Source organism: Leptinotarsa decemlineata, unplaced genomic scaffold (genome assembly GCF_025532065.1).
Source record: "Leptinotarsa decemlineata unplaced genomic scaffold, Ldec_3_MD MMD2_tig00000010_RagTag_RagTag, whole genome shotgun sequence".
Taxonomy (NCBI): Eukaryota; Metazoa; Arthropoda; class Insecta; order Coleoptera; family Chrysomelidae; genus Leptinotarsa; species Leptinotarsa decemlineata.
The window spans coordinates 11,038,253-11,062,786 of NW_027412538.1; the positions used below are offsets into that span (position 1 = coordinate 11,038,253).

Below are 24,534 nucleotides of genomic sequence, written 5' to 3' on the forward strand. Positions count from 1 at the left end.
TTTGCACTCACAGAAACATAAGTCAATTCTTCAACAAACCCTGTCAATTTCGTTATTCTTGAAAACTATGGAGAGATTATGTGAACAGTTCATAAGAGATGAAGTACTAGTACACAACCCATTTCATCCAAATCAGCATGCATATACTCCAGGAAGGTCTACCAATTCGGCCCTTCACTATGTGGTTGATAGAATCGAGAGATCAGTGGTCAACAAAGAATCCACTCTAGGTATTTTCATAGATACCAAGGGAGCGTTTAATAAAAAACCTTTCCAACAATTACTCAGCAACTACACTCCGGGAATGTACCCCTGGTAGTAGGAGAATGGCTACTCTAGATGCTCTCCAGAAGATCAATAAGTATCAATGTAGAAGACATCACAGTGAAAGGACTGGTCATGAGGAGATGTCCACAGAGACGGGTCTTATCACCCAACCTCTGGAACATAGTTCTGGATATCCTGATTAATCACCTCAACAATAATGGATTCTACACAATTGTATATGCCGATGACATAGTTATCTTGCAGACCGGCAGATTTGTGAACACACTGTGCGATAGAGCGCAGGAAGGGCTCAAATTAATAGAAACATGGTGTGAGGAACACTCACTATCGATCAATCCCAAGAAGACTGAGATGGTCCTTTTCACCAGGAAAATAAGTTTATCGGGCTTAAAACCTTCCGAAATCTTCAAAAGAAAACTAAACTTCTCTGAACAGGTGAAATACCTTGGTAATATCCTCAACAGAAAGCTAACATGGAACTCTCACCTACAGAATAGAACAAAAAGAGCATATGTGGCTTATGAGCAATGTCGGAGAACAGTGGGACGCCTATGGGGTCTTTCACCACGTGTGGTCACCTGGATCTACATTGCAACAATAAGACTTATGTTAACGTACGGAGCCATTGCATGGGGATCAAAAGTTCTACAAGCACCGGCCATCCAAAAATTATATCAAATACAGCGAATGGCTTGTTTAAACGTCACAGGAGCCATGGGAACAACACGAACAATGGAATTAATTACGGGTCTGGCCCCCTTTGGACCTGTACGTTAAGGAGGTTGCGGTAATGGGCATAGTACGATTGCGCACGGCTGGTGTGAACCTTGAAGTAGGAATGAGTCAATTGAGGCTGGGCCTATGGGAGAAGCGCTTACTGCGCAACCTCTGCTGCAGGCAACCAGTGATGCAATTGAACCCAGGTGTGTGTTTAATAAACCCTACAAAATACAAATAAAACAGAACACAGAGTCAGAGGTTACAATTGCAATACGCATATATACAGACGGCTCAAAAACCAAAGAAGGCTCAGGATGTAGGTTTTGTGGGGAATGAGGATGAGGATTAAGTGGGGAATGGGAAATATACCAGGGTGGTCCAAACAGAACTGGCTGGTATCTCAATCTCCACAGAAGAAATAACCAGGAAAGGAATTTCATACACAAAAACATAAAAATCTGCACTGACAGCAGACAAGCTCTATAAGCCTTGAACAGACAACGTGTGACCTCACCAAGATTTAGCCAGAGCCTTGATAGATAATAACATTATCCTGAGGTGGGTTAAAAGACACAATATGAGTAAAAGTAATCGCATTGTCAACTCTTTAGCCAAGAAAGCGGCTGGTCTAAGAATTTTAGGATGTGTGAACAGAAAGATGAGACTGTCAGGCATGTCTTATGCAAGTATCTGGAGTTTTTGTCAATATGAGGTTGTATGTTCGGCGAGTCTTGGCCTGCACCTGCCGATATAAAGGAAACTGTCTCTCAGTGACCTATCCACCTTCCTGGAAAGGACAGGATAGACGATGACCTAGGATGACAACTCCTCGAGAGGATGTACAATGGGTCACATGTGGCCTGAGTGCTGTGGGCTTACACTCACCCTTCCTACTCTACAGATACAGAAACCCCGTCAATTTTCTATATCCCGGCTATGATTTCCACTTCTGATTCAGCCCTAACTTTGGAATATATCATTTTATCCGAAGCGATCACTTCTGCCAACGAAAAAAAAAAACGCTGGAACCCCGAAACTTCGATGTTATGTGGTTTAAAATAATACCACAGAGAATCACTGAATTCGTATGCTGCGTTTATCGAACTCCAAGCGATACACAATATAGAGCACTGTTCTTTTTAATTGCAAACACCATTTACTTCCTACAAATCAATCATCCCGGTGCCAAATTTTTCTAATTTGATGACTTCAATGTCCATAACATCGAATGGCTCAGACAAGGTCGCAAAGCTAAGGCTATTGCAAAAAGCAGCAGATCATAAATGAACCAACCAGGATTCCTGACCGTGATTGAGAATATGTCTTCTGGATCTATACCTAATAACCAATCTTAAACTTCACACAGTCACAAACTCATTTCAGTTGTATATATGAAACGCAGAAAAATGTAAATTCATATATCAAATATAACTTTGAGAGCAACAAATTCTTCAAAAGTAGCTCATGTGAAACCTTTGATCTTATTATGAAAAGCTTTCTCATACCTGTACTCCACACTGAATACTCCATCTTTCGTCGTTGTAGAACATCCTGTTCGGCTTTGGCAAGTGCGTCCATCAGTAAGTCTTCCGATAAATCCGCCATATGGTCCATCTCCACCCATTCTGAAAGCTGAGGTAGCGGATGTTGGTTGCAAGATATCCTAGAATTCAAATAGGTATCTTCCTGGACGAAAGCTTTTGGCTGTATCTTCTCCAAGTCATCCGTGTTAGCGCAGAGTAGTCCAGCCAGCGTGATTTTCTTTATTTCTTTCAACTGATTCGTTGTCAGAGAGCTAGGTGGCAGGTCGTTCTCGTACCAGAATCTGTCCGTTTCCTTCAGAATCTGGAACTGTTCTTTCAAGAGGCAGTTCAAGGTTGGCCCTACCATGGTACCAGGAATGGGTTTCTCCAATAATATACCAACCAAGAGATCGATATCTTCAGGACTCGTGTACATATATTTGAGAGCTTTGATGTATTCGTCTTTGATGCCAAATATCTTCAAGTTTTCGAAGGACAGTACTTTTTTACTGGTCGAGTTTGAACAGTACTGCAAAAAGCTTGGGTAGGAAGGTATACCGTGGTCCCGTCCCATATGAATGAACAAGGAGGCAGTATCCCATTCTGGTCGGACTGGTACCATAATGTGCATACTAGGATTGTGCGATGGAGTGGTTATCAGAAGGTCTACCATTTCGGCAAAAGACTCTACACTCTCGTTCATCTGAAAATTATTTTTTGCAATTATAATAATCGATGACATGAATTTCCAAAACTATGAATGTTTTTGTTAGTACAATCACGAACCAACATATCTGTATTGATCCGTCAAACTGTTCCACTGGGAAAAAGTGATCCATCCATGATGATGAAATTGCAATCTAGAAGTGAGCTTTCAATTCTGGTCAAGTGTTAGTTGATATCCCAAGAAAATTCGTAGATTTTGATACAAACCCAGTAAAGAATGGAAATTCCCACTAAACCTTGAAATATGTAATGAAATATCAATTTTCAAAATCATTTCCATTCATATCTTGTCCAAGGATGTAGGTTAGGTCAAAAGTAAGTGGGACTATTCAACCCTCCATCGCAACCCGCAAGGGTTTATTGTAACTCACACCTATTCACACTCCACACACTCACACACCAGCTTCTCAACGAAGCCGATTAATTTGTATGGTGAGTGTTCTTTCAGGTCAGATAGTAAAAGTATAGCTCTGACAATCTATTAAAACCTAATCAACCATTCTCAACCAGCAACTGTACAAATAATATATGATACTCACCACATTAACGGGTAGCGTCGATAATAAAACAGGCAAAGCGGTCATTGCGACTTCGTTGAATATTCCTGTTCTTCTAGCACTGGAGTATTTCGAAAATCTGCCATGAGACTTCAACTCGAGTTCTGAGTGTACTATGGCTTCCTGAAAACAGAAAAAATCCAATGTTTACCACTATTGTATTTCCTCTCCTTCAAATTAGATTGAAGTCACAGGGGACCGAATCTGGTGAATACGGTGGTTGAAGCATGGTTACGGTATTATTTCTGGCTGAAAAATTAGGAACAGGCAATGAGTAAGCAGGTACATTATTGTGATGCAAATGTCAATAAATTGATTTTCCACAGTACCAGAAGTTTTCTTCGTGAAAATTCAGCAATTTTGGAAGGAACCATTGAAAATAAAATTAAGGTATCTACATACGTACATAATTGAATTGTTTTTTTTTTCACCTGTAGCTACTACAGTTGATTAATATTGTCAAAACCGCAAATAAAAATAACGAATGAAGTAGCACATATTCCAAGGTTGTGGCTTACATTTCTGACTATTTTGTATATATACTGTTCACGGATTCATGTGATAGATATATAAAAAATCTCGCCCAACTTATACATGTGATAGGTGAAAGCAATATATTGATAATTACTCAAATATTGTAACTAGACAAACTATTTTTGTCAAAGATAAATAATAAAATATAATTATTTCTGAACGTAACGAAACAAGGCATAGGCGTGTCAAGAAAAATAATCACAACATCATCACAAAATTTCGCATAGATTTCAGGAAAAAAATGACAGAGAATTCATTAACATCGAACAACTTAATATTACGCTTTTTGAAGAATATACACAGTGATATCATCAATCTGGTGTCTACTACAGGAGGTGTGTTTATTAATTAGACGTATCAGAAACAATTCTTTCACTCAAAACAAAAATTACTTATTTGAGTTTTTCAGTTGATGAATATTTGGAAAATACACTTCGATGTAAGATTTCCTATTGTAAGTTTACAAAACCTCGACATATGCTTCGCTTTATAATATCATCTTCGGCCTCCACAATACTGTTTGTGCAAATTCTGTGTTGTGCTTTCACAGTAAATTGAATCATTATGTCTATCATTACCCGACAAATTTCTACACTAATAAAATTTATCATCTGAACTATTTACCTATCTAGAAACAATTCACAAGACTGTATGTAATTTTCACCTGAGCCATAATTTTATCTACTTTAAGGATCTGTGCTTATCACCAATTTTCTCGTTGCAAATTGAATTCTGTACACAAAATAATTCAAATCCACTTGATCATTGATCATCTACTGATTTCTAAACATTCCGAAAGTTTTGAACCTTCCTCTTTTAAATGCAATAAATGCAAAACGTTATAATCATGATTGAACTTGTTTCCCTCTGTCAAAAGATGATTCGTAAATGTCGAATTGGCCGTTCCACCCGAAAAACCACTTTTATGATCTTTTATTCTTCAGGAAAAAATTCTTTCGGTCTGTCCGATATAAGATTATAGACAAGAACCACAGGTCCTCTTGTATATTTTCGACACTGGAGTGTCTTCTTCATTATTTTCAATGAATCTACTCAAATTATTATTCATTCTATACGCTACGTTCAATTCTTCGCTTTTTGAAAGACAAAGTCTAACATATATAGAAGGGAAAAGAATCCTCAAATCAAACCTACCTCTCCAAGAACAATTGGAAGATACTCGTTGAAGGTGATGTGTTGAATTTCGGCAATAACAATTCTGCGACTTTCCAAAAACAGTTTTTCATCGGACCAATGTCTGTTCAATTGTGCAAGATTGACGGCAACCCTGTTGTGTTCCTTCAATATGGCGGAGTATAGTGCGTTTGACTGACAGGAAGCGCAGGCAGATACGTTGACCAGACCTGCGTCATAAGTTCGAAGTTTTTCCATTTGTCTATCAGTGTTACCATAAATAGCGGAGGCATCTAAGTAGGAAGTGGCGAGATTCATTTGTTCACGATTTTCTGAAATAGATACAAATATATCAATGTGGATAACCGTGATAACAGCAATAATTTATGTGAACAAAAACATGAGAAACGAATTAATTTCATTAGTTCGGACTTCCATTGTCTAATATTACATAAAATAATTTGAAATCTCTGAAATAACCAATAAAAAAAGAAAAATTAAAAAAGAATAGCTGAAAATAACAATTATATCAATCAAAAAAAACCTGAAATGAAATAACAGTAAAATAAGATACTAGTAAAAATAGAAAAATTAAACGAAAAATAAAAAAATAAATAAATGAAAATTAAGAGAATCCAAGTTAGTATCCCCAATCGAAATGACGTGAAGTAACTTGGCTTAGAATTTCTTAATTTTCAATTTTTTATTTTTTGTTCAATTCTTCTATTTTTACTTGTATTTTGTTTCACTGCTATTCCATTTCATAGTTTTTTTTCCTAATATAATTGTTATTTCCAGCAATTTTTTTTTATTTTTTATTTTTTTCAATGGTTCCTTCAGGGATTCTAAATCATTTCATGTAATATCAGACAATGGAAGTCCGAACTAATGTATCTCATCATGAAAAATTGTCAATCACCTTCAAAGAAATGAAATACAACAATGTCCTCTCTCTCATAAAACAAAATGTAGGGTGTCTCCAGAGGCTCCAATAATATATTAAATGAATCAAGATGAACATTTTTTCGATAATAGATGCTAAGTTTAATTCAAAAGAGGTGTATGTTGAGGGGAGATACATTTTTCGTAGAAAGGCTATTTGGCTCTTAGTTCTTTCCATAAAAACGTATCTCTCATAGAAATATACTCCTTTCAATTCAGTCAAGATTCCTATGGCTGGGATTGAATCAAATAAGTGCATATTATCAAGATAAGTTCTTGTGGGGTAATAGGACAAATGACTCATTCCGAAACATCGAAGTTCGCCATTGAAAATGATAATGTATTATATTATGTAGTGTTTCTATGAAGAATATCTCATTCAGTTACATCACGAATGTTCGGAGTATAAACTGAATAGGGGTATACATGACCACATTTGTCGATGAGGTCATGTATACGAGGGTGATTTGAAAAGTTTCCGACCTAACGAAGATCCAAACCGTAATTGCAGTCCACTGTCTGGACTGTATTTTTGTTTCCGGCATATAACGGTGTATCCAAGTTTCAATTACAGTTATTAGTCAGTGCCAAAACTCGAATTTATGGCGCCTGAACTGGGCCTTCATAGCGTTGGAAATGTTCACTCTAACACGTTTTCGGTCCAACGTTAGCAAACGCGGCACCAACCCGCGGACAGCTTTCTCATGCCTCAATGTCCACTGTCTGGACTGTATTTTTGTTTCAGGCGTATAATGCTGTATCCAAACTTCAATTACAGTTATTAGTCAGTACCAAAACTCGAATTTATTGCGCCTCAACTGGGCCATCATAGCGTTGGAAATGTCCAGTCGAACACGTTCTTGGTCTAACGTGAGCAAACGCGGCACCCAACCCGCGGACAGCTTTTGTATGCCTTAATTTTGTTTTAATATGTAACAAACCCGCATTTCCGGTCTATTCGTAACCTCTACTATCACTCGGACTTTAATTCGACGATCGTCTAGCACCATTTGGTGAACTTTGGCGATGTTTTCCTCGATAGTTACAGTTTTTGAATGTCCAAAACGTTCATCGTCTTCCAAGCTCTTATGGCCACGTTCAAATTCAGCTGCCCAAAATTTCACCGTGCTAAATGACGATGCAGAGTCTCCATACACAGAATTCAACTCATCTGTGATTTGCGTAGGCGTATTGCCACTTAAAACAAATATTCAATGACAGCTCGAAACTCTTTTCTTTCCATTTTCATAAAAAAACCAACATCAACTCAATCAAACAACTAATACATATCAACTGCGCGTCCACAATGGCTGAAACTTTGATGAGTAACTGTCAGAAGATGAACAACGAAATTCACTAGCTTTCATTTATGGGTGCTGTGTTCTTCATGTTGAGGTCGAAAACTTTTCATACTGCCCTCGTTTATCTGTATTACAGGCTACATCATCACGATAATGAGTAGAGTACAGAGTATGAAATCTCAGAATAAGAGAGTAACCTACTTTTTATAACTATATAGCATGTTTTATGGAATTTTAACTCACCAAATTTGCAACTATCCATGTCGACTGCTGGCAATGTTCTCATGTATTCTCGGCATTGCCCGTGTCCCAGTTTTCCGTAACACTCTCCATGTTTCTTAGCGTTCTCACTGCAGCAATCCTGGCTCTTCAGATTTCCTGTATTGGCAAGGTCGTGCAGTAGAAGCTCGCTCCAAGCCCCCAGTAAAGCGGTAACAGACTCATGTTTGGTGGCAGGATTATTCTGAAGGGTCGAAGCGATGTCAATAGGACTAGGAAGAGAATGAGAACTGACTGACTGCTTGGGTTGGGATTTTCCTGGAAAAAACAGTGATATAAGCAAAACCATCGTGTTGATGAAACATGGAAAGGTACAGAAGTAAAGTAAGTAAAGCAAGGTTTCATATAACCACCACGACCAATATGGATTAAGATCACTAAGATCAACGTTGCAAGTTGTTACAGAAATAATTCACTCGATAGCGAAACACTTGGATTGAAGAAAATACATATGCCATTATACATGTGACGTCTGGAAAGCCTTCGGTAGTGGCTCACAGAACATTCTGTTGGAAAACATGGCTCAAATAGTAGACTACATGATTTGGAGACTTGCCATCTTTCCTATACAGGGTGTTTCAAATTCGATCCTCACCATTGGGATCCCAGAAACTATGAGAGATACGAAGATGGTTGAGATGAGGCAAAGTTGCGCATTTACCTGACTAAGAATATGTCGTTGGGAAAGTTCTGAAATTCCGAGTATATCCGGAGATATCCGGATAAAACAGAAGTAACTGAAAATGGTTTTTATTTTTTTCTGGCTTCATTTTTCGAAGGATTCGAAAATAAATTGCACTTCCACATTGCCACTTTCTCTCTGGTAATGTCGATTCTCAAAGACTATTTGGATGATCTAGCTTTGGCTAACTATAACAACATCTGGTTTCAACATGATGGTGCTCCACCGCACACTACAAGACGATAATCTAATTATCTGGCTGAAATGTTTAGTGATAAATGGATAGGAAATAATGGGCCGGTGAGGTGGCCAGCAAGGTATCCAGACTTAAGTGTTATGGATACATTCTTATGGGGTACACCGAAAAATAGAGTTTATGATTAGAGGGAATATCAAAATATTGTTAGAGAGTTCGGAAGATTGAGGAGGGGGGAAATTAATCGTGCGTTGAATCATATTCGAAGGAGGGCACAGCTGTGTTATCATGATCAAGGCCAGCATTTTGAGCATTTGCGGTGATTTATTTCTGTCTTTACATTTCAGTTAATTATTGTTATTTGTTCAAAGTAATCTTTTCATTGAGAAGGACACAATGTCTAATTTACCTCATACACACCTCATTAATCAAATTTTGAATGTTGATCCTGTCTCCGTATTTTTTCATTGGCTTTTCAAACGAACCAAACTCGGTGAGATTTTGAACCAATAACTTGAATATAGTTCGATGTGATTGTCGTCTTTCGGGATACAAGTTTAAATACATTTCCGATGTCCTAGCACTGTTTCTATCGTATTTGTAATGATTTTTGTAGTAATTTGTATCATATCTCTTTTTTCTTCATTCGTGAAAGCCATTTTTCACCAAAAATTCAATGACTCGTACAAAAACAAAATGTCATTGAGTGTAACAAAGTCAAATTTAGAAACATCAAAGTCAAAGCCTATTATGATAAGAAATCTTTTTTCAATATCTCCAATTTTTCGAGAAAGAATGATAACTTATGATACATCATTCAAAAGGTCCAATCTGGTTCTATTCAAAACAGTAAGAATCCAACGTAGCGCTCATGAGAAAAAATAAAGTTCTGAATCTGAAAACACCATTATGTAGTAGAGAAAAAGGGGTAATGTGAAAGTGCAATTTATTTTCGAACCCTTCAATAAATAAAGCTAGAAAAAAATATAAACCATTTTTCGAAATTGCTGTTTTTTCCGGATATACTCGGAATTTCAGAACTTTGTCAGCGGTATATTGTTGGTCGAATAAATGCGCAACTTTGCCCCGATTTAACCATCTTCGTATCTCTCATAGTTTCCGAGATCCCAGTGGTGAGGATCGAATTTGAAACACCCTGTATACAGATATATTTATATTCACCTGTAGTATTATTATTATCATCACATTTTGAACAGTCTCGTCCATTCAAAAATGATCGTATCCAACGTATAATTGGTATTCTTTATTTTCTCCCAAATTTCTAATTCAATTCATTCAATTTACCGATACTCATGATGCACTGTTTGGAACCTTTGGTGTAGTAATGAATATTACTAGAGTTTTTTCCCAACACCAAGTGATCATCTTCAAAGAGGAAGATTAAAACTAAGAACTAGTGCGAACTAATCCTATTTATGCTATAAAGGTAACCCATACAGGCGTACCAACCATACAGGCATACCAACCTAAATCAATTTTACAATTTTGCCTTATCTATTGTTTTACAATACATGTTTATATAAAATAATTTTCAGCTATATAAAAATTAATTTCACAATTGTGAAATTGATTTTTATAATTCACATTTGTGATTATTCATTGATTTTTATAATTCACTTTTGTGATTATTTATAATTCACAATTGTGAATTATGTTAACAGCCAATTTTACTATCTCTTTTTTGTTTTGTTTCAGTTCATTTATACATTTTCAGAGAATATAACATTTTTACATTTGAAAATCGCAACTTTCACCAAAAGTTTAATTTTTTCCCAAAGAGTTATTACGGAGTATTCTTTAGATTTCAAAAAATTCACAAATTCCATGAGACGATATTCAGCAGTTTCAAAGTTGAAATTATTTTGATGATTATTCAAAGGATTAACTAGCTGTCGTCCCTCTACCAACTCAGAAATATCCAGGAGACTCATGACAGCAAAGAATCAACGAGGTCTAACCTTTCAATGTGCGATAACCAATCATCGCGACATTTTGTACTACTAAAATACATGTTTAAAGAAATCAATGATTTCCTGAAAGAAATCACTTCTAAATTCACAATTTGGCTAATGATATTTCCAAAGTGTATTTCTTTTCCTCATCATTCAATGTCTGCAATACCTCGGTTTGATCTTTCCCTTGAAGATGATCACTTGGTGATCGAAACACGTGTCGAGGTGCTAAAATAACAGTTCGGTGTTGGGAAAAAACTCCAGTAATATTCTTTACCTTCGAAAGAGTCAACTTCGGACTTGAGAATCGTCTTGTATAATCGAAGGTGAAACGAATCGCTGATGAGATGTCTGTAACGGCGGTGACGTCATATTTGGGAATGCTGCTCATGTGAGGTTCACTTTCTCCTGGTCGGATGCCCGCGAGCCGCGAGGAGAAATTACGATAATATTCCTCCGTTCGCATTTTAAGAGTCACTTCATTTATTTCCTCAGTTGTTTGTCATGAAAGTAAATGGTACCAGGATTGGAGTGAGCCCTAATTCAGTGGTTAACTACCTGGGGCTCAATCCTGAGTCACAGGATTCTTTTTCCAATAGGACTCGACTTCAGAACTATATAATTTGACATTTGAAGGCATATGTTGTACATAGGAATCACACGTTGAAAGGTGAGACCTCGTTAATCCTTAGCTCGCACAAGTTTCCACTTCTGAGGGTTGTCGTTCGTAGGTGTGCGACAGCTGATTAACGGAAAAATTGATTTTTTTTCAACAAATTGCGGATGATTGAAAATGACGTCAGTTCCTATGAAAAACAGACTCCCATAACTCGAGGAATGGACCCCTGGTGGTTCATTGATTCAAAAATATTTGATTTACGGGGGTGGTTCCAGAAGTACACGGCCTGACTCAGTGATGGCGGTAGTTGTTTCAAAAATATCACTGTATAAGAAAATATACACAGAGCAGGGACACGATCAACGAATGCAAAGGATGGAGAATAGTGAAAGAATACTTAGAGAAAGTCTCTGAAGAAATTGGACGGTCACTTCCTACGAAAGGGAATGGGATCGACGTGGCACTACTAACCAAAATTGTAAAAGCTGCATGTAACAAAATTTCCCCAAAAAAAGAGTGAAAGATAATAGAAATCCGGTATATTGGTGGACTGAAGAGGTTGCAGGAAAAGGCATGTGCTCAGGCTAGAAGAAAAGTGGTAAGATCGAACAGAGATGAACCTCAAAAAAGACTGAGGCAAGATGAATACAAACAAAGCAGAAATTAGCTGAAAAAAACAATAGTAGAAGCCAAACAGAAAGCGTGGAGAACACTGATAGAAGAAGTAGATGCGGATATATGGGAAAAGTAGCTAACAAGTTAGAGTAGCTAACAAGGTTGTTAAAGTCAGACAGTCGATTGGTCGAATGAATTGGGTATTGTAACTGCATAAATTGTGTATCACGCTGTGGTTGAATCGCATCTAAGAGATGGCATATCATTCTGTGGCACCTGCAACCAACAACACTTCAATACAGTCTTCATTCTCCAAAAGCGTGCAATCCGATATCTGTGCAAAGTTGGGCCTAGAGAGTCTTGTAAACCCTTGTTCGAGGAGCAAAAATTACTACTTTCTTCTTTATTCACCAGTACTCGAAACTGTGTGCCTAGTACATAAGAACAAATCATCTTACGATGTTGTTATTAGTTTCACTCGCCAAAGCGACAAATTAATGCTGCCTATTCCATCATCAAATTTGATTAAAAACTCATTGATTTATAATGCAGCTAAAATATATAACCATCTACCGACCAGTCTTGAAGATATCCAATCACCTTATCAGTTCAGGAATTCTGTAAAGCAAGTTCTCATTGACCAGGTGTTTTATGGTGTTCAAAAGTAGTTTGATAAAGATATGGATGGAATTCTGAAATAAAATTATTCCCTGTTCAAGCACTGCTTATGTTGATTTTGATAGCTCCTGCAATTTTGCAAACAGTGTCTGTTTATCTCATTTATTTATATATTTTATCTATTGACTTCCTTATTTACCTGTTAATGTCTGACTATTCGTTCATTTAGGATGTATATAAATATGTATGTGTGTGGTATTTATGTGCGTTTATATATGCATATTCATTTACTTATCTATAATTGTTTTAGCTGTGCACTAAAAATCGTAACCATATTTCAGTATGACACATACATTAAACCAATGTCTATGTATAATGTATAGTTATTATAGTGAAACTCATTTATACATGATCAGCTTTGTCAACGAGTTTATACTTTGGACAATAAAGAATATTTGATTTGATTTGATTCGACTTACTGAAGAAGAACAAATAAAATTTGCTAACACGTTGTTTCCCCCTCACCAGATTGAAAAATGGGACAGACTACCAACATCACCAGAGGAGATACCACCGTTCACAATGGATGAACTCATGGAAGCCAACAAAAGACTTAAAGAGAAAAAAGCACCCGGTTCGGATGAACTCCCAGCGGAAGTCATCAAAGTTGTCGTTAAGGCACACCCGGACAATGTCTGAGGATAATGAACCTATTATTAACAAAAGGGCAATTCCCCAAAGAATGGAAGATAGCCAGGCTCGTTCTTATCGAAAAAGGTGAAAGTAAATCGTACAGGCCAATATGTATCCTGAACAAACAATAGATGCACTGGCGAAGGAACAAAACATCGCAGACCAAGCAAACGAAAGGACTGGCAGAAAAAGGTGCGCCATGATAACGATGTACAAAACGCTTTCAACTCCGCGCCTTGGAAAGGGATCTTGAATGAAATCAAAAGAAGGTAGCTGGCAATATGATTGCCAGCTACCTTGAAGAGAGGGAGTTAATAGTAGGATACAAGGGAAAAATGAACATCACCTGTGGTGTTCCATAAGGCTCCGTTATTGGTCCTACATTATGGAACATATACTATGATGGGGTACTGAATCTGAAGGTCCCTAGGGAAGTTAACCTAATAGGCTACGCAGATGACCTAGCCGTAGTGGTGGTGGAAAAAAATGAAGAAAATCTGGTAAGAACTTCCAATAAAACTGTGAAGGATATAGCCAAGTGGATGACAGCGAAACAACTCAAGCTTGCCCCAGAAGTCAGAGGTAGTACTGCTGGCAGCAGGCAGAAAACTGAAAAGTATTACAATTGAACTGGAAAAAACAAACATCCGTAGTCAAGAATCTATTAAATACCTGGGAATCCACATGGATTGAAATATGAAAATGGGAGCTCATGTTAGAAAAATAGCGAGAAAAGCCATAAGAAACCTGAGCAGGATAATGCCCAATGTTGTGGGTCCTCGAGAAGGTAGCAGAAGAAAGCAGCCATGAAAATGGCGTGTGCATATAAAACATCATCAACTAAAGCTCTGCTGATGATTGCAAGAACCCCACCCCAAATGATCTGCTGGCGGAAGAGAGAACAATGGTACAAAACAACGTATCAAAAGAGTTAGCAAGGTTACAAATTATGAAAAAATGGCAACAATCTTGGGAGATATACAATGGAAAGGTCAACTGGACAAGAAGACTGATGGACCACTGAAGACCATGGATGAACAGAAAATGGGGAGAAGTGAATCACTTTCTTACACAAGTACTAACGGAGCATGGGTGTTTTCAGGCGTATCTGTTTAGGTTTGAAGTGACTGACACAAAAGAGTGCAAGTATTGCGGAATGATAGATACGATAGAACATACAATCGTTGAATGCATACGTTGGGAAGAACAGAGACGAAACGCAAAAATGACGACAGATGAATTAACACCGGAAAACATGATAGGGAAGATGCTCAAAAGTATAGAAAACTGGGAAGCCGTTAGTAAACTCTCCAAGGCCATCCTGACAAAGAAAAGAAAATAACTAGATGAATAATAATGAAGTACTGAAGAAAAAGGAAGAGCCCTGACCCATTACTAAGTCTGCTATTCCGAAGTAATGTCTGGCGGTTCCAGAGTAGCCTGCTTGATTCATGAGTGGTTTTTTAGTCGGTAAAAATCCGACACTATCTGGTCACAGGCCGACCAGGTGTTTTTTGAAGACTTTTCCACTCGCCGAAAAAATAAACACTCTATGAAGCCTATGTTCCATGGTTGAAGACGCTGCGTTGTTCATTACTTGTTTGGTAGCCATCAATAGTGAAAGTTTTTGGTGATATATGAAAATGGAGAAAATTGGTCATCGTTATGTGGTACAACACTTTCGGTCAAATATTTTTCAATGATGAAGAAGTGATGTCTGCAGTTAATGTCTATTTTGAGGAAAAAGACAGTTCTCATCATGAAAACGTAACTGAACTTATTGAACGTCGCTGGAAAAAGTGTATAGAGCTGCAAGGAGAATATGTTGGAAAACAAATAATTTTTTTTTACAAAATTTTTGTGTTTCCTCAGTTGGGTCGGGATCTATTGCAATCTCAATCAATTTTGCATTTTTCTGACAGAAACGGATAGAGCAATGATTGTTCGATTTGATATTCTCAACAATTTTCACTTGTACAAAAAATAAGGTTTTTATAAGTAATATCATTAGCGATCAATAAACCCAAGAGTCCTCTATTTGCCGAATTAGCTTCAGTCCGGCCCTGAGTAAAACTCTCGCTACAACCAGTCGATCAGTTTCCGCGGGTAGATCCACTGTTGAATAAGACGGAGCGTTGGACTAATTAAATTAAATTATTATTACTTTTTTGCTCGGAAATGAGTTGCCACTGTAGATATGTTGAATTCTTCAGAGGTACTTGACATTCGCTGTAGAGTTTCTTTCGTAACAGAAAGTCGAGGTAAATGCCAAATACTTCCTTGATTCGAGACGATTTATTCAACGTATGTGATAAGATTAATTAAGAGTGACGATGCAGGAATTCAATCAGGCGGCAAGATCGAATGGCATAATAACCCACTCGTTTGTACATGGTGATTCACCGCCAATGAAAATATTCCACCAACGAATGCGAAGAAGCATTTGATGGAAAAAATGGAAAAACTATCCCTCTGTAGCTTTTTACATTTTCGGTAGTGTATGAAAAACAGGTAATTTCTTCAGAGAATTGTCGTAAAGGATAAGAAGAATTGGGTTCAAGTACATTATTAGAACCTGCTTCAAATTTGGAAGCACCATCCGTAGCAGCCTCACGAAAACCAGGCCACCAAACGCGGACTGCGATTCCAAGAATTGCATTCACCGGATACCCTGTGAGTGCAGCAAATCTTATATCGATGAAACTAAGAGGCAGTTGCAAGTCCGCATTGTCGAGCATAAAAGAAACACACAAGCGAGGAGGAATCAGCAAATCGCAAATAGCAGCACAAGTTTGGACTGATCAACATTACAACAAGTGGTTCCAAGCTGAGATCCACAATAAGGAACACTGGTTTGAAAGGAAGTTCAAAGAAGACGCATAAATGTTGCACTTTGAAATAATGCGGTTTTTTCCATCACATCAACGTGTGGTTTTTCGACATTTCATTCAATTTCTCCAGATTTTGGTTGATGAGACCAACGATCTGCTTTTGGACATTGTCAGTTGCAACCCATGGACGCATTTCATATCACTTTTCTGAGAAATGTTGGAAGAAAACAAATCTAACTCCATTTCTGAACTGAGTATATTTTCTGATGAGCTTCTTTCCAGAGGAGTACGCTTTCACATCCCCTCTCAACGTATACCTTCGTTTTTTTGCGACGGTACGGTTTGGACAGGTCGCTCTATTGAAGAAGAATTGAAGCCGTCATTACACCAGAGTCAGGCTTTGAGAATATGGATACATATCATCTCAGGAATTGTTATCTGACATGTAGCGAGTTTATCCATTTTAAAAAATAGCACTTGACTTTGGCTAACAAGGTTCTGGTGCAGGTGTTTCCAGTGGCAGACCCAGGACAGAGATATCAACCTGCCTTGGAACCGTAACTGTATTTCAAGCGGAAATTTACAGTATTGAATTGTGTGCGGAGGGATTGAAAGAATCCAACCTCATACACAAATCAATAAAAATATTCTCGAACAATCAAGCGCCGTTGGAAGCTCTTTCTTCCTACCGAGCAACGTCTAAATTGGTAGCAAATTGCCAAAAACGACTCTGCTCGATAGGAAGACAGATTGTCTCTGGTCTGAATTCCTGGCCATACTGGCATGGAAGGCAATGAGGCTGCTGACTCTCTTGCAGAGGAAGGTGCTGCAAGCAACTTCATCGGACCAGAACCTGTCATGGGCATCGCTTTAGACTTTGCCAAACAAAGATTGAACACCTGGATGGCAAGAAGATTTATGGATTTCTGGCAGAATCTTCCAGGATTGGCTCGCTCCAAAGCGTTTATTCACCTTTCGAAGCTTGATACCAAACAGTTGTTAGACTACAGTAGGGATGAACTACGATGTCTAACAGGCCTTCTTACAGGTCACTGTCATTTGAATCATCAAATTCAGAGACTCGGACTGTCGGAAGACAGTGTGTGTCACCTCTGTTTGGAAAATGATGAAAGAACAGAGCACATACTTTGTGCCTGCCCCGCTGGGGACCAAATCAGGTTTTTAGAGTTCGGTAGAGCCATACTTTTACTATCTGACCTGAAAGCCCACTCACCATACAAACTAATCGGTTTCGCTAACAGGCAGGGTTTATTTGGTCGAGTGTGAATAGGTGCGAGCTATAATAAACCCTTGCGGGTTGCCGTGGAGGGTCGAATAGACCCACTCACTGTGGAATTAACCTTATCCAACGTAACAAGCACAAGTTAAACAATTATTGTTGAAAGTTAGAAAAAAACGTACTGAAATGGTTTGTGGTTACCATTAAGGTAATATCTCATCATCTAACACAACATAAATACAGGGTGTGACTGAATAAGTGTAAAACATTTAAGGATAGGATCTTTCATGTAAACAAACTTCATTGAAGCATCCCTTGTTAAGATACAGACCTTAAAGAGAGTACATGAAATTTGTATAACAATTTTTTTCACAAGCACTGAAAATGTTACAATATTGAAATTGACCTGACGTTTTGTACTACCAAAAAGACACTTGGCCAGTAATTTATTTGGTTTACCCCATGGTTGTAAGGGGTGGAAAACGCAACCCCTAAAATTTATTTCCAATGTAACTTTTTGTCTTATTATTTGTTTATCATTCAAAAATGTATTTCCGATAGCCTGTTTCGTTCCAAACAAAAAATGTCTCTTGGTTTTTTTGCCCAAATAAACCAGTTCGCAGCAAAAAATTATTTTACGAACAACTACAGAGATACATCGTCATGAATGCGAACTGAATTTATTGTTATTTTGTAGTCAGTACCTGCATTAAACGATTAAACGGTAATAAACAAAACTAATTTGTCAATAACAAAACACACAACATATAGAAATCATAGTAAATGTTCAATATGTCTACCTTCAGACATTACGCATGCATCTAGACGTCGGTGCATTGAGCCACGTATTCGCTCAAATATTCCAGGAGTCTCTGCACGCATCGATGATGCGGTTTCTTAAGTTCTCTACATCGCGAACAGGAGTACGATGAACCAAATGCTGTAAATGGCCCCAAATAGAGAAATCGAGAAGATTGAGATCCGGGGATCGAGCGGGCCAGTTCTGTGGTCCTCTTCGACCTATCCACTGATTTGCATATGTTTCAGTTAAATGCTGACGTGCTACTTGACTCAAATGGGCGGGATCCCCATCATGCATAAAGAACATATCCCTTGTGACGCCCAAAGGAACTTCCTCCAGCAGTACTGGATGCACTTCTCTTAAAAATTGAACGTATGCCTCACCATCTAATCGAGGAGGTAGAAAATGAGGCCCAGTTAAATCATCCCCAATAAATCCGAGCCACCCGTTAAGAGAAAACTATTCGTGATGATTAGTTTCGACAATAGCGTGAGGGTTTTCATCAGCCCATTATGAAAATTAATAATCTTGTCCCGAGAAAAACTACATTCTTCTGTGAATTATATCGTCTTCAGAAAGTCACAATTTCTTCTCATCATTTCCAGCATCCAATTGCAAAATTCAAGACGGTTCGGAAAGTCTCGCGGTAACAGTGCCTGTACTCGTTGCAGATGATAAGGGTATAAGAGTTGTTCCTTTAAAATTCGAAATACTGTCATATGATCAACATTTAGCTGAAAAGCAATCTTTCTAGTACTGGTAGTAGGTTGTTCTTCAATCAAATTAAGTACTGCTTCCTCAAGCTGTGGTGTTCATACTTCTCGATGGCGACCACAATCCTGCGTTCTTTTGTCTAATGAACCATATTCTCGTAATCGTTGATGAAGTCGAGTAAATATTCTATGTGAAGGATGCTGCCGTTGAGAATACATTTCAGCATATCTTCTAGAAGCTTCTAACCCATTCCCCTGCGACAGACCGTAAACGTAATGCATATCAGCCATTTCCTCATTTGTGTATGCCATTTTAATAACAAGTGAATTATTAAAGTAACACATTAAGAGTTGAACAACAACACACAATTAGTATTAATTCAATTTCGAAAATCCACAAACTGACAGCGTCATACCAATAAAATTGTCACTATCGCTAATAGCGACCTACTAGATAGATTAGTTTCGTATTTTCGCATTTATGACGATGTATCTCTGTAGTTGTTCGTTTAATAACTTTTTGCTGCTAACTGGTTTATTTTGGGCAAAAAACCCAAGAGACAATTTTTGTTCAGAATGAAACAGGCTATCGGAAATACATTTTTAAATGGTAAATAAATGATAAGACAAAGAGTTACATTGGAAATAAATTTTAGGGGTTGCGTTTTCCATCCCTTACAACCATGGGGTGAATCAAATAAATTTCTGGCTGAGTGTCTTTTTAGTAGTACACAACGTCAGGGTAATTTCAATATTGTAACTTCTTTAGTGCCAGTGAAAAAAATTGTTATACAAATTTTATGTACCCCCTTCAAGGGGCTGTATCTTAACAAGGGATGCTCCAATGAAATTTCTTTATATAAAAGATCCTATCTTTTTTTCGATGAGAAATCACCCTCTTAAATGTTTCATACTTATTTAGTTACACCCTGTATATTGATGTTATTGCAATTCTAGATAATGTTGAAAACTGAATTCCAATGTAGTTCAAACACTAAAAAAAATTGGTTTTGAATATGCAGTAGGACTTTTCGTCACACGATTTTGATTGCTTCAAATAAGTATTGATTAGATGCAATTAGTGTGGTTATCAGGTTCTTCATCTAATAACTGAATTCAGGAGTAAATACTGAAATTCCAAAATATTTTCACTCACCATCACCATAAGTAGGAGGCAACATCCTGAGGAATTTTTCGCCCCTGGTACCCCATTTGGGATGTCGGACGTTATTACACTCTCCTGATGGTTTCCTGAACTTCATCGGAGGGCAGGCAGTTACTTTTTCTAGAGAACACAACTCGCTGGACCATGGTTGACCACTTGTCGCATGTCTTTCGATGATCAAGGCTCTCTGTACGATAGGCCTCAAATCTTCCGGTAGAGTCCTCGTATACTGGGTGATGTTGTATTCGTGGGGTTTCAGGGTGGATTGGGAAGATGCCAAGAAAGAGAGAGTGCAGAGAATGGTACATAATGATGACCTGAAACAAAGGGTAAACTTATTTCATAGGAAAATAGACTTTCTGTGAAGTTCAGGTCAACTGACTAAGCTGAACCATCCTGAGATATGGAAAATAATGGAAAAGTTGCAACTCTGCTAAGGAATATGGTATGTCCAGTTCAAAGAGAACCAACCAAAATTCGGCAGGTTCAATTCAATTCTTTTCTAACGTTATTTGGGAAAACAAAAAACCTTTTAGTACTAGCCCTGAGGTAACACGTTGTCTGTTCAAGGCTAATAAGGCTTGTCTGCTGTCAGTGCAAATTGATATGTTTTTGCCAGAAATTCCTTTCCTGGTTATTTCTTTTGTGGCGATTGAGATACCAGCCAGTTCTGTTTGGACCACGCTGGTATTTTTTCCGATTCTCCACTTAATCCTTAATCTTAGTGATCTGGAATACATTGCATACCCTGATAAGATAAGATAAGATATTTATTGACCTTTAAAAATTACAAAAATGTTTATGAGATGAATCCACAACATAATTGTGTAAGTACGTCAAGACTGAGGTGTAGATATAAAAATGTATATAAAATTTGTAAAGCTATGTAAAGCTGTAAAAATGAGATAATCCTAGAAACTAGGCTTTATGTAAGGTAGTACGTTAAATAGACAGTACTAAATATCAAGTCCATATATGGGAAAAAACATCTTCAATATTATAAAGTGGATTTACAAGAAGTGATTGTTTTAAGTAGTGTTTCAATTTTTTTGTAGTGAATGCTTCCAATCCACCGGTATAAGGTTATATAGTTTAATCGGTAGATAGTCAGTCTGCTTCATTGTTTTAGTGTAGTTCACTCGAGGTAGTCTATACAATTCTTTATTGCGGGTATTGTACTTATGAATTTCACTCCCCGTAGTGTTCGCATTTTTGTTTTGGTGTAACCACATGGAAGTGTTAAAATTTGCATTTTGACGAACAATGGTTTGGCATATTCCCTTGGTTCAGCCTTAGCTATAGTTCTAACAATTTTTTTTTCAATTAATCAATAGCTGGTGGCACGCTGAGCTTGTGCCACATAATAAAATCTCATACATTAAGTGGCAGTGAACCATACCGTAATATACAGTTTTCAGCACTTCAATTGATACTATTTCTCTGAGATTTCTAAATTAAAATTGACTTCTGGACAGCTTTTTTTGCAATTCCTGAATGTGTTCTTTCCAATTCAAAGATGAAATATTTGCGTTGAAGTAAGCTTCACCTCGTGACAGTGTCTCACTTGACATTCTATCGATCTCTTCTAAATTCCTGCTTCTGATTAAAAAAGTTGAGTCATCTGCATACATAAATACATCTGCGATGTCTAAGGAGGTTGGCAGATCATTCATATAGATTACAAACAACAGTGGCCCCAGGACTGAACCCTGAGGTACACCATGTTTGATTTGTATGGTCCTGGAGGTCACATTATTGTAGGATATGTACTGTTGTCTGTCCGTAATGAATGTTTCAATGAGTCGAAGAGCTGGTCCACGTGAACCGTATTTATGGAGCTTTTCTAATAGGATGCCATGTGAGACACTGTCGAAGGCTTTCGACGAGTCGCATAGGATTGCACGTGTATGTACTCCAACGTCTAGATTTTTTGCTATTGAGTGAACTATCTCAGTAACAGCTTGTCAAGTTGATCTCAGCGATCGAAATCCATATTGGTGGTCATCGAGATGTTTTCCGTTTTCCAAAAAGCTCGTTATTCTGTCTTTGATAAAATTACTTCAATTATATTTGATATCATTGGAGTAATTGTTATATATCTATAATTATCACAGTTATTTATATCACCTTTTTTCATAATTGGGGTTGCTCTACACAGTTTCAGATGTGATGGAAATTCTCCCTTCTCCATGCATGTATCAACTAGGTGTGCGAGTGATGTGCTTAGGATTTCCGGTATGAGTTTGATTATTTTGGAGCTTATGTTATATGCATCCGTAGTTGAACTATTTTTGAGTGTTTTTATCACACTTGTTATTTCTTTTTCATTTGTGGGACTCAAGAATACTGAATCTTTCACAGTTATTTCAACAAGATCATCCCAAATTCATCCGTGAGAGGTATTCGTTCAATAATGTTATCGATCATTGTGGCGCTGAATTCACAGACATCATTTGCAGTAAGGCAGGTATCGTGGTTGTTACTTTTACCTGACTTACCTTGTATTTCATTTACGATCTTCCGAACTGTCTTTGCCGGGTTCTCACCGGCCTTCTTTGGTTTTTGAGCCGTCTATATATATGCGTATTCCATTTGTATGTAGCATCTGACTCTGTCTTCTGTTTCACTTGTATTTTGTAGAGTTTATCAAACACAAACCTCGGTTCAACTGCATCACTGGTTGCCTGCAGCAGAGGTAGCGCAGTAAGCGCTTCTCGCCATAGGCTCAGCCTCAATTGACCCATTCCTACTTCGAGGTTTACACCAGCTGTGCGCAATCGTAACATGGCCATGGCCATGGCCAACGCAACCTCCCCAACGTACAGTTCCAGAGGGGCCAGACCAGACGTAATTAATTCCATTGCCGCGATTGGTATTGTTCTCATGGCTCCTGTGATGTTCAAACAAGCCAGTCGCTGTATTTGATATAATTTTTGGATGGTAGTTGCTTGTAGAACTTTCGGTCCCCATGCAATGGCTCCGTACGTTAACTTAGGTCTTATTATTGCAGTGTATATCCAGGTGACCACACGGGGTGAAAGACCCCATGCGCGTCCCACTGTTCTCCGACATTGCTCATAAGCCACAAGCTCTTCTTGCTCTATTCTGTAGGTGAGAGTTCCATGTTAGCTTCCTGCCGAGGATAGTACCAAGGTATTTCACCTCTTCAGAGGAGTTTAGTCTGCTTTTGAAGATTTTGGGAGGTTTTGAGCCCGATAAAATTTTTTTCCTGGTGAAAAGGATCATCACAATCATCTTGGAATTGATCGACAGTGAGTATTCCTTACACCATGTTCCTATTAATTTGAGCCCATCCTGCGCTTTATCGCACAGTGTGTTCACAAATTTGCCGGTCTACAAGATAACTATGTCATCTGCATATGCAATTGTGTAGATTCCATTATTGTTGAGGTGATTAATCAGGGTATCCAGCACTATGTATGCTCCAGAGAAGGGGTATAAGTCAACTTTTTTGATAACAACTTCAATGATGTATCAGCATAATCATTCAATTAGTGAATTGCATAAAGTAATTCGAATAAGTTTTAGACTTTTCCACGTTGATCCTCTTTATCTTGGACATATAGCAAATTATGAAAAGTTATTCTGACCCATTAATATTTTTCTATTATTGACGTTGATAATAATGTATCACATTCTGTGCCATCAAAGATTATCAATTTAGTTTTCAAATGTTCATTGGCAGAGTATAAGTTTATGAAAGTTGATACAACATCTGGGAAAAAAAACTAAGCAAGGACTTTGCATTTTTGTCTCACTCTGCCCTCTGTGAAGATATATCTCTGCAATCAGAATTGTTCTGTATGAGATTTATGGGCATCAAGTCAAGCATATATATTTGGTATTTCGCAAATAAAAACGTTATAACATAATTATTCGATGTTTATCGAAGTGACTTACGCGCAAATCAGCACGATGTGCTGTAAGTAACCTCGACTTAGATGGAGAACGATCCATTTTCGCAGCATTGTAGTCCAGGAAAATTATGCCAAAATCCATGTTTTTCGGGTAGCGTAGAAAGTTTTTCAGAACACTCTTGTCATTTTCTGTTAATTATTAGACCCAAATGTGACTATCTTTCTGATAATGCTCAGGTATAAGGGATACCGCTTGGAATCTGATATTGCCCTTATTCTGTAGGTTTAAACAATAGGTGATTAGTGCTTTCAAGAGTGGTGTATATCAGAAATATACCGGCAGCTACAAATGACCAACTAACTGGCACAAAACTTATCATTTTTAGCTTCATAACTTTCAAGAGGTATTGCGAATATATTTTTTTTTATTTCATGACGTGATGTAGTTTCTGTTTCAAGTAACAGGTAAAGATTTAGTTTCTATGTTTGATGTTAGGTGGAGACT

At 37.7% G+C, this 24,534-nt stretch overlaps 1 protein-coding gene across 2 annotated transcripts in view; it reads right to left on the bottom strand.

Annotated features, from left to right (window-relative positions):
- The window catches only part of LOC111513756 (uncharacterized), a 114,745-nt gene that overhangs the window by 18,944 nt on the left and 71,267 nt on the right, over nt 1-24,534 (bottom strand). For both annotated transcript variants that reach the window (XM_074171453.1, XM_074171452.1), the window contains exons 2-6: nt 20,143-20,468; nt 7,969-8,262; nt 5,504-5,814; nt 3,797-3,937; nt 2,514-3,234 (exon numbers count right to left, since the gene is read on the bottom strand). In XM_074171453.1, coding sequence (XP_074027554.1) covers nt 2,514-3,234; nt 3,797-3,937; nt 5,504-5,814; nt 7,969-8,262; nt 20,143-20,468 — 1,793 coding nt within the window. The remainder of the gene's footprint in view (nt 1-2,513; nt 3,235-3,796; nt 3,938-5,503; nt 5,815-7,968; nt 8,263-20,142; nt 20,469-24,534) is intronic.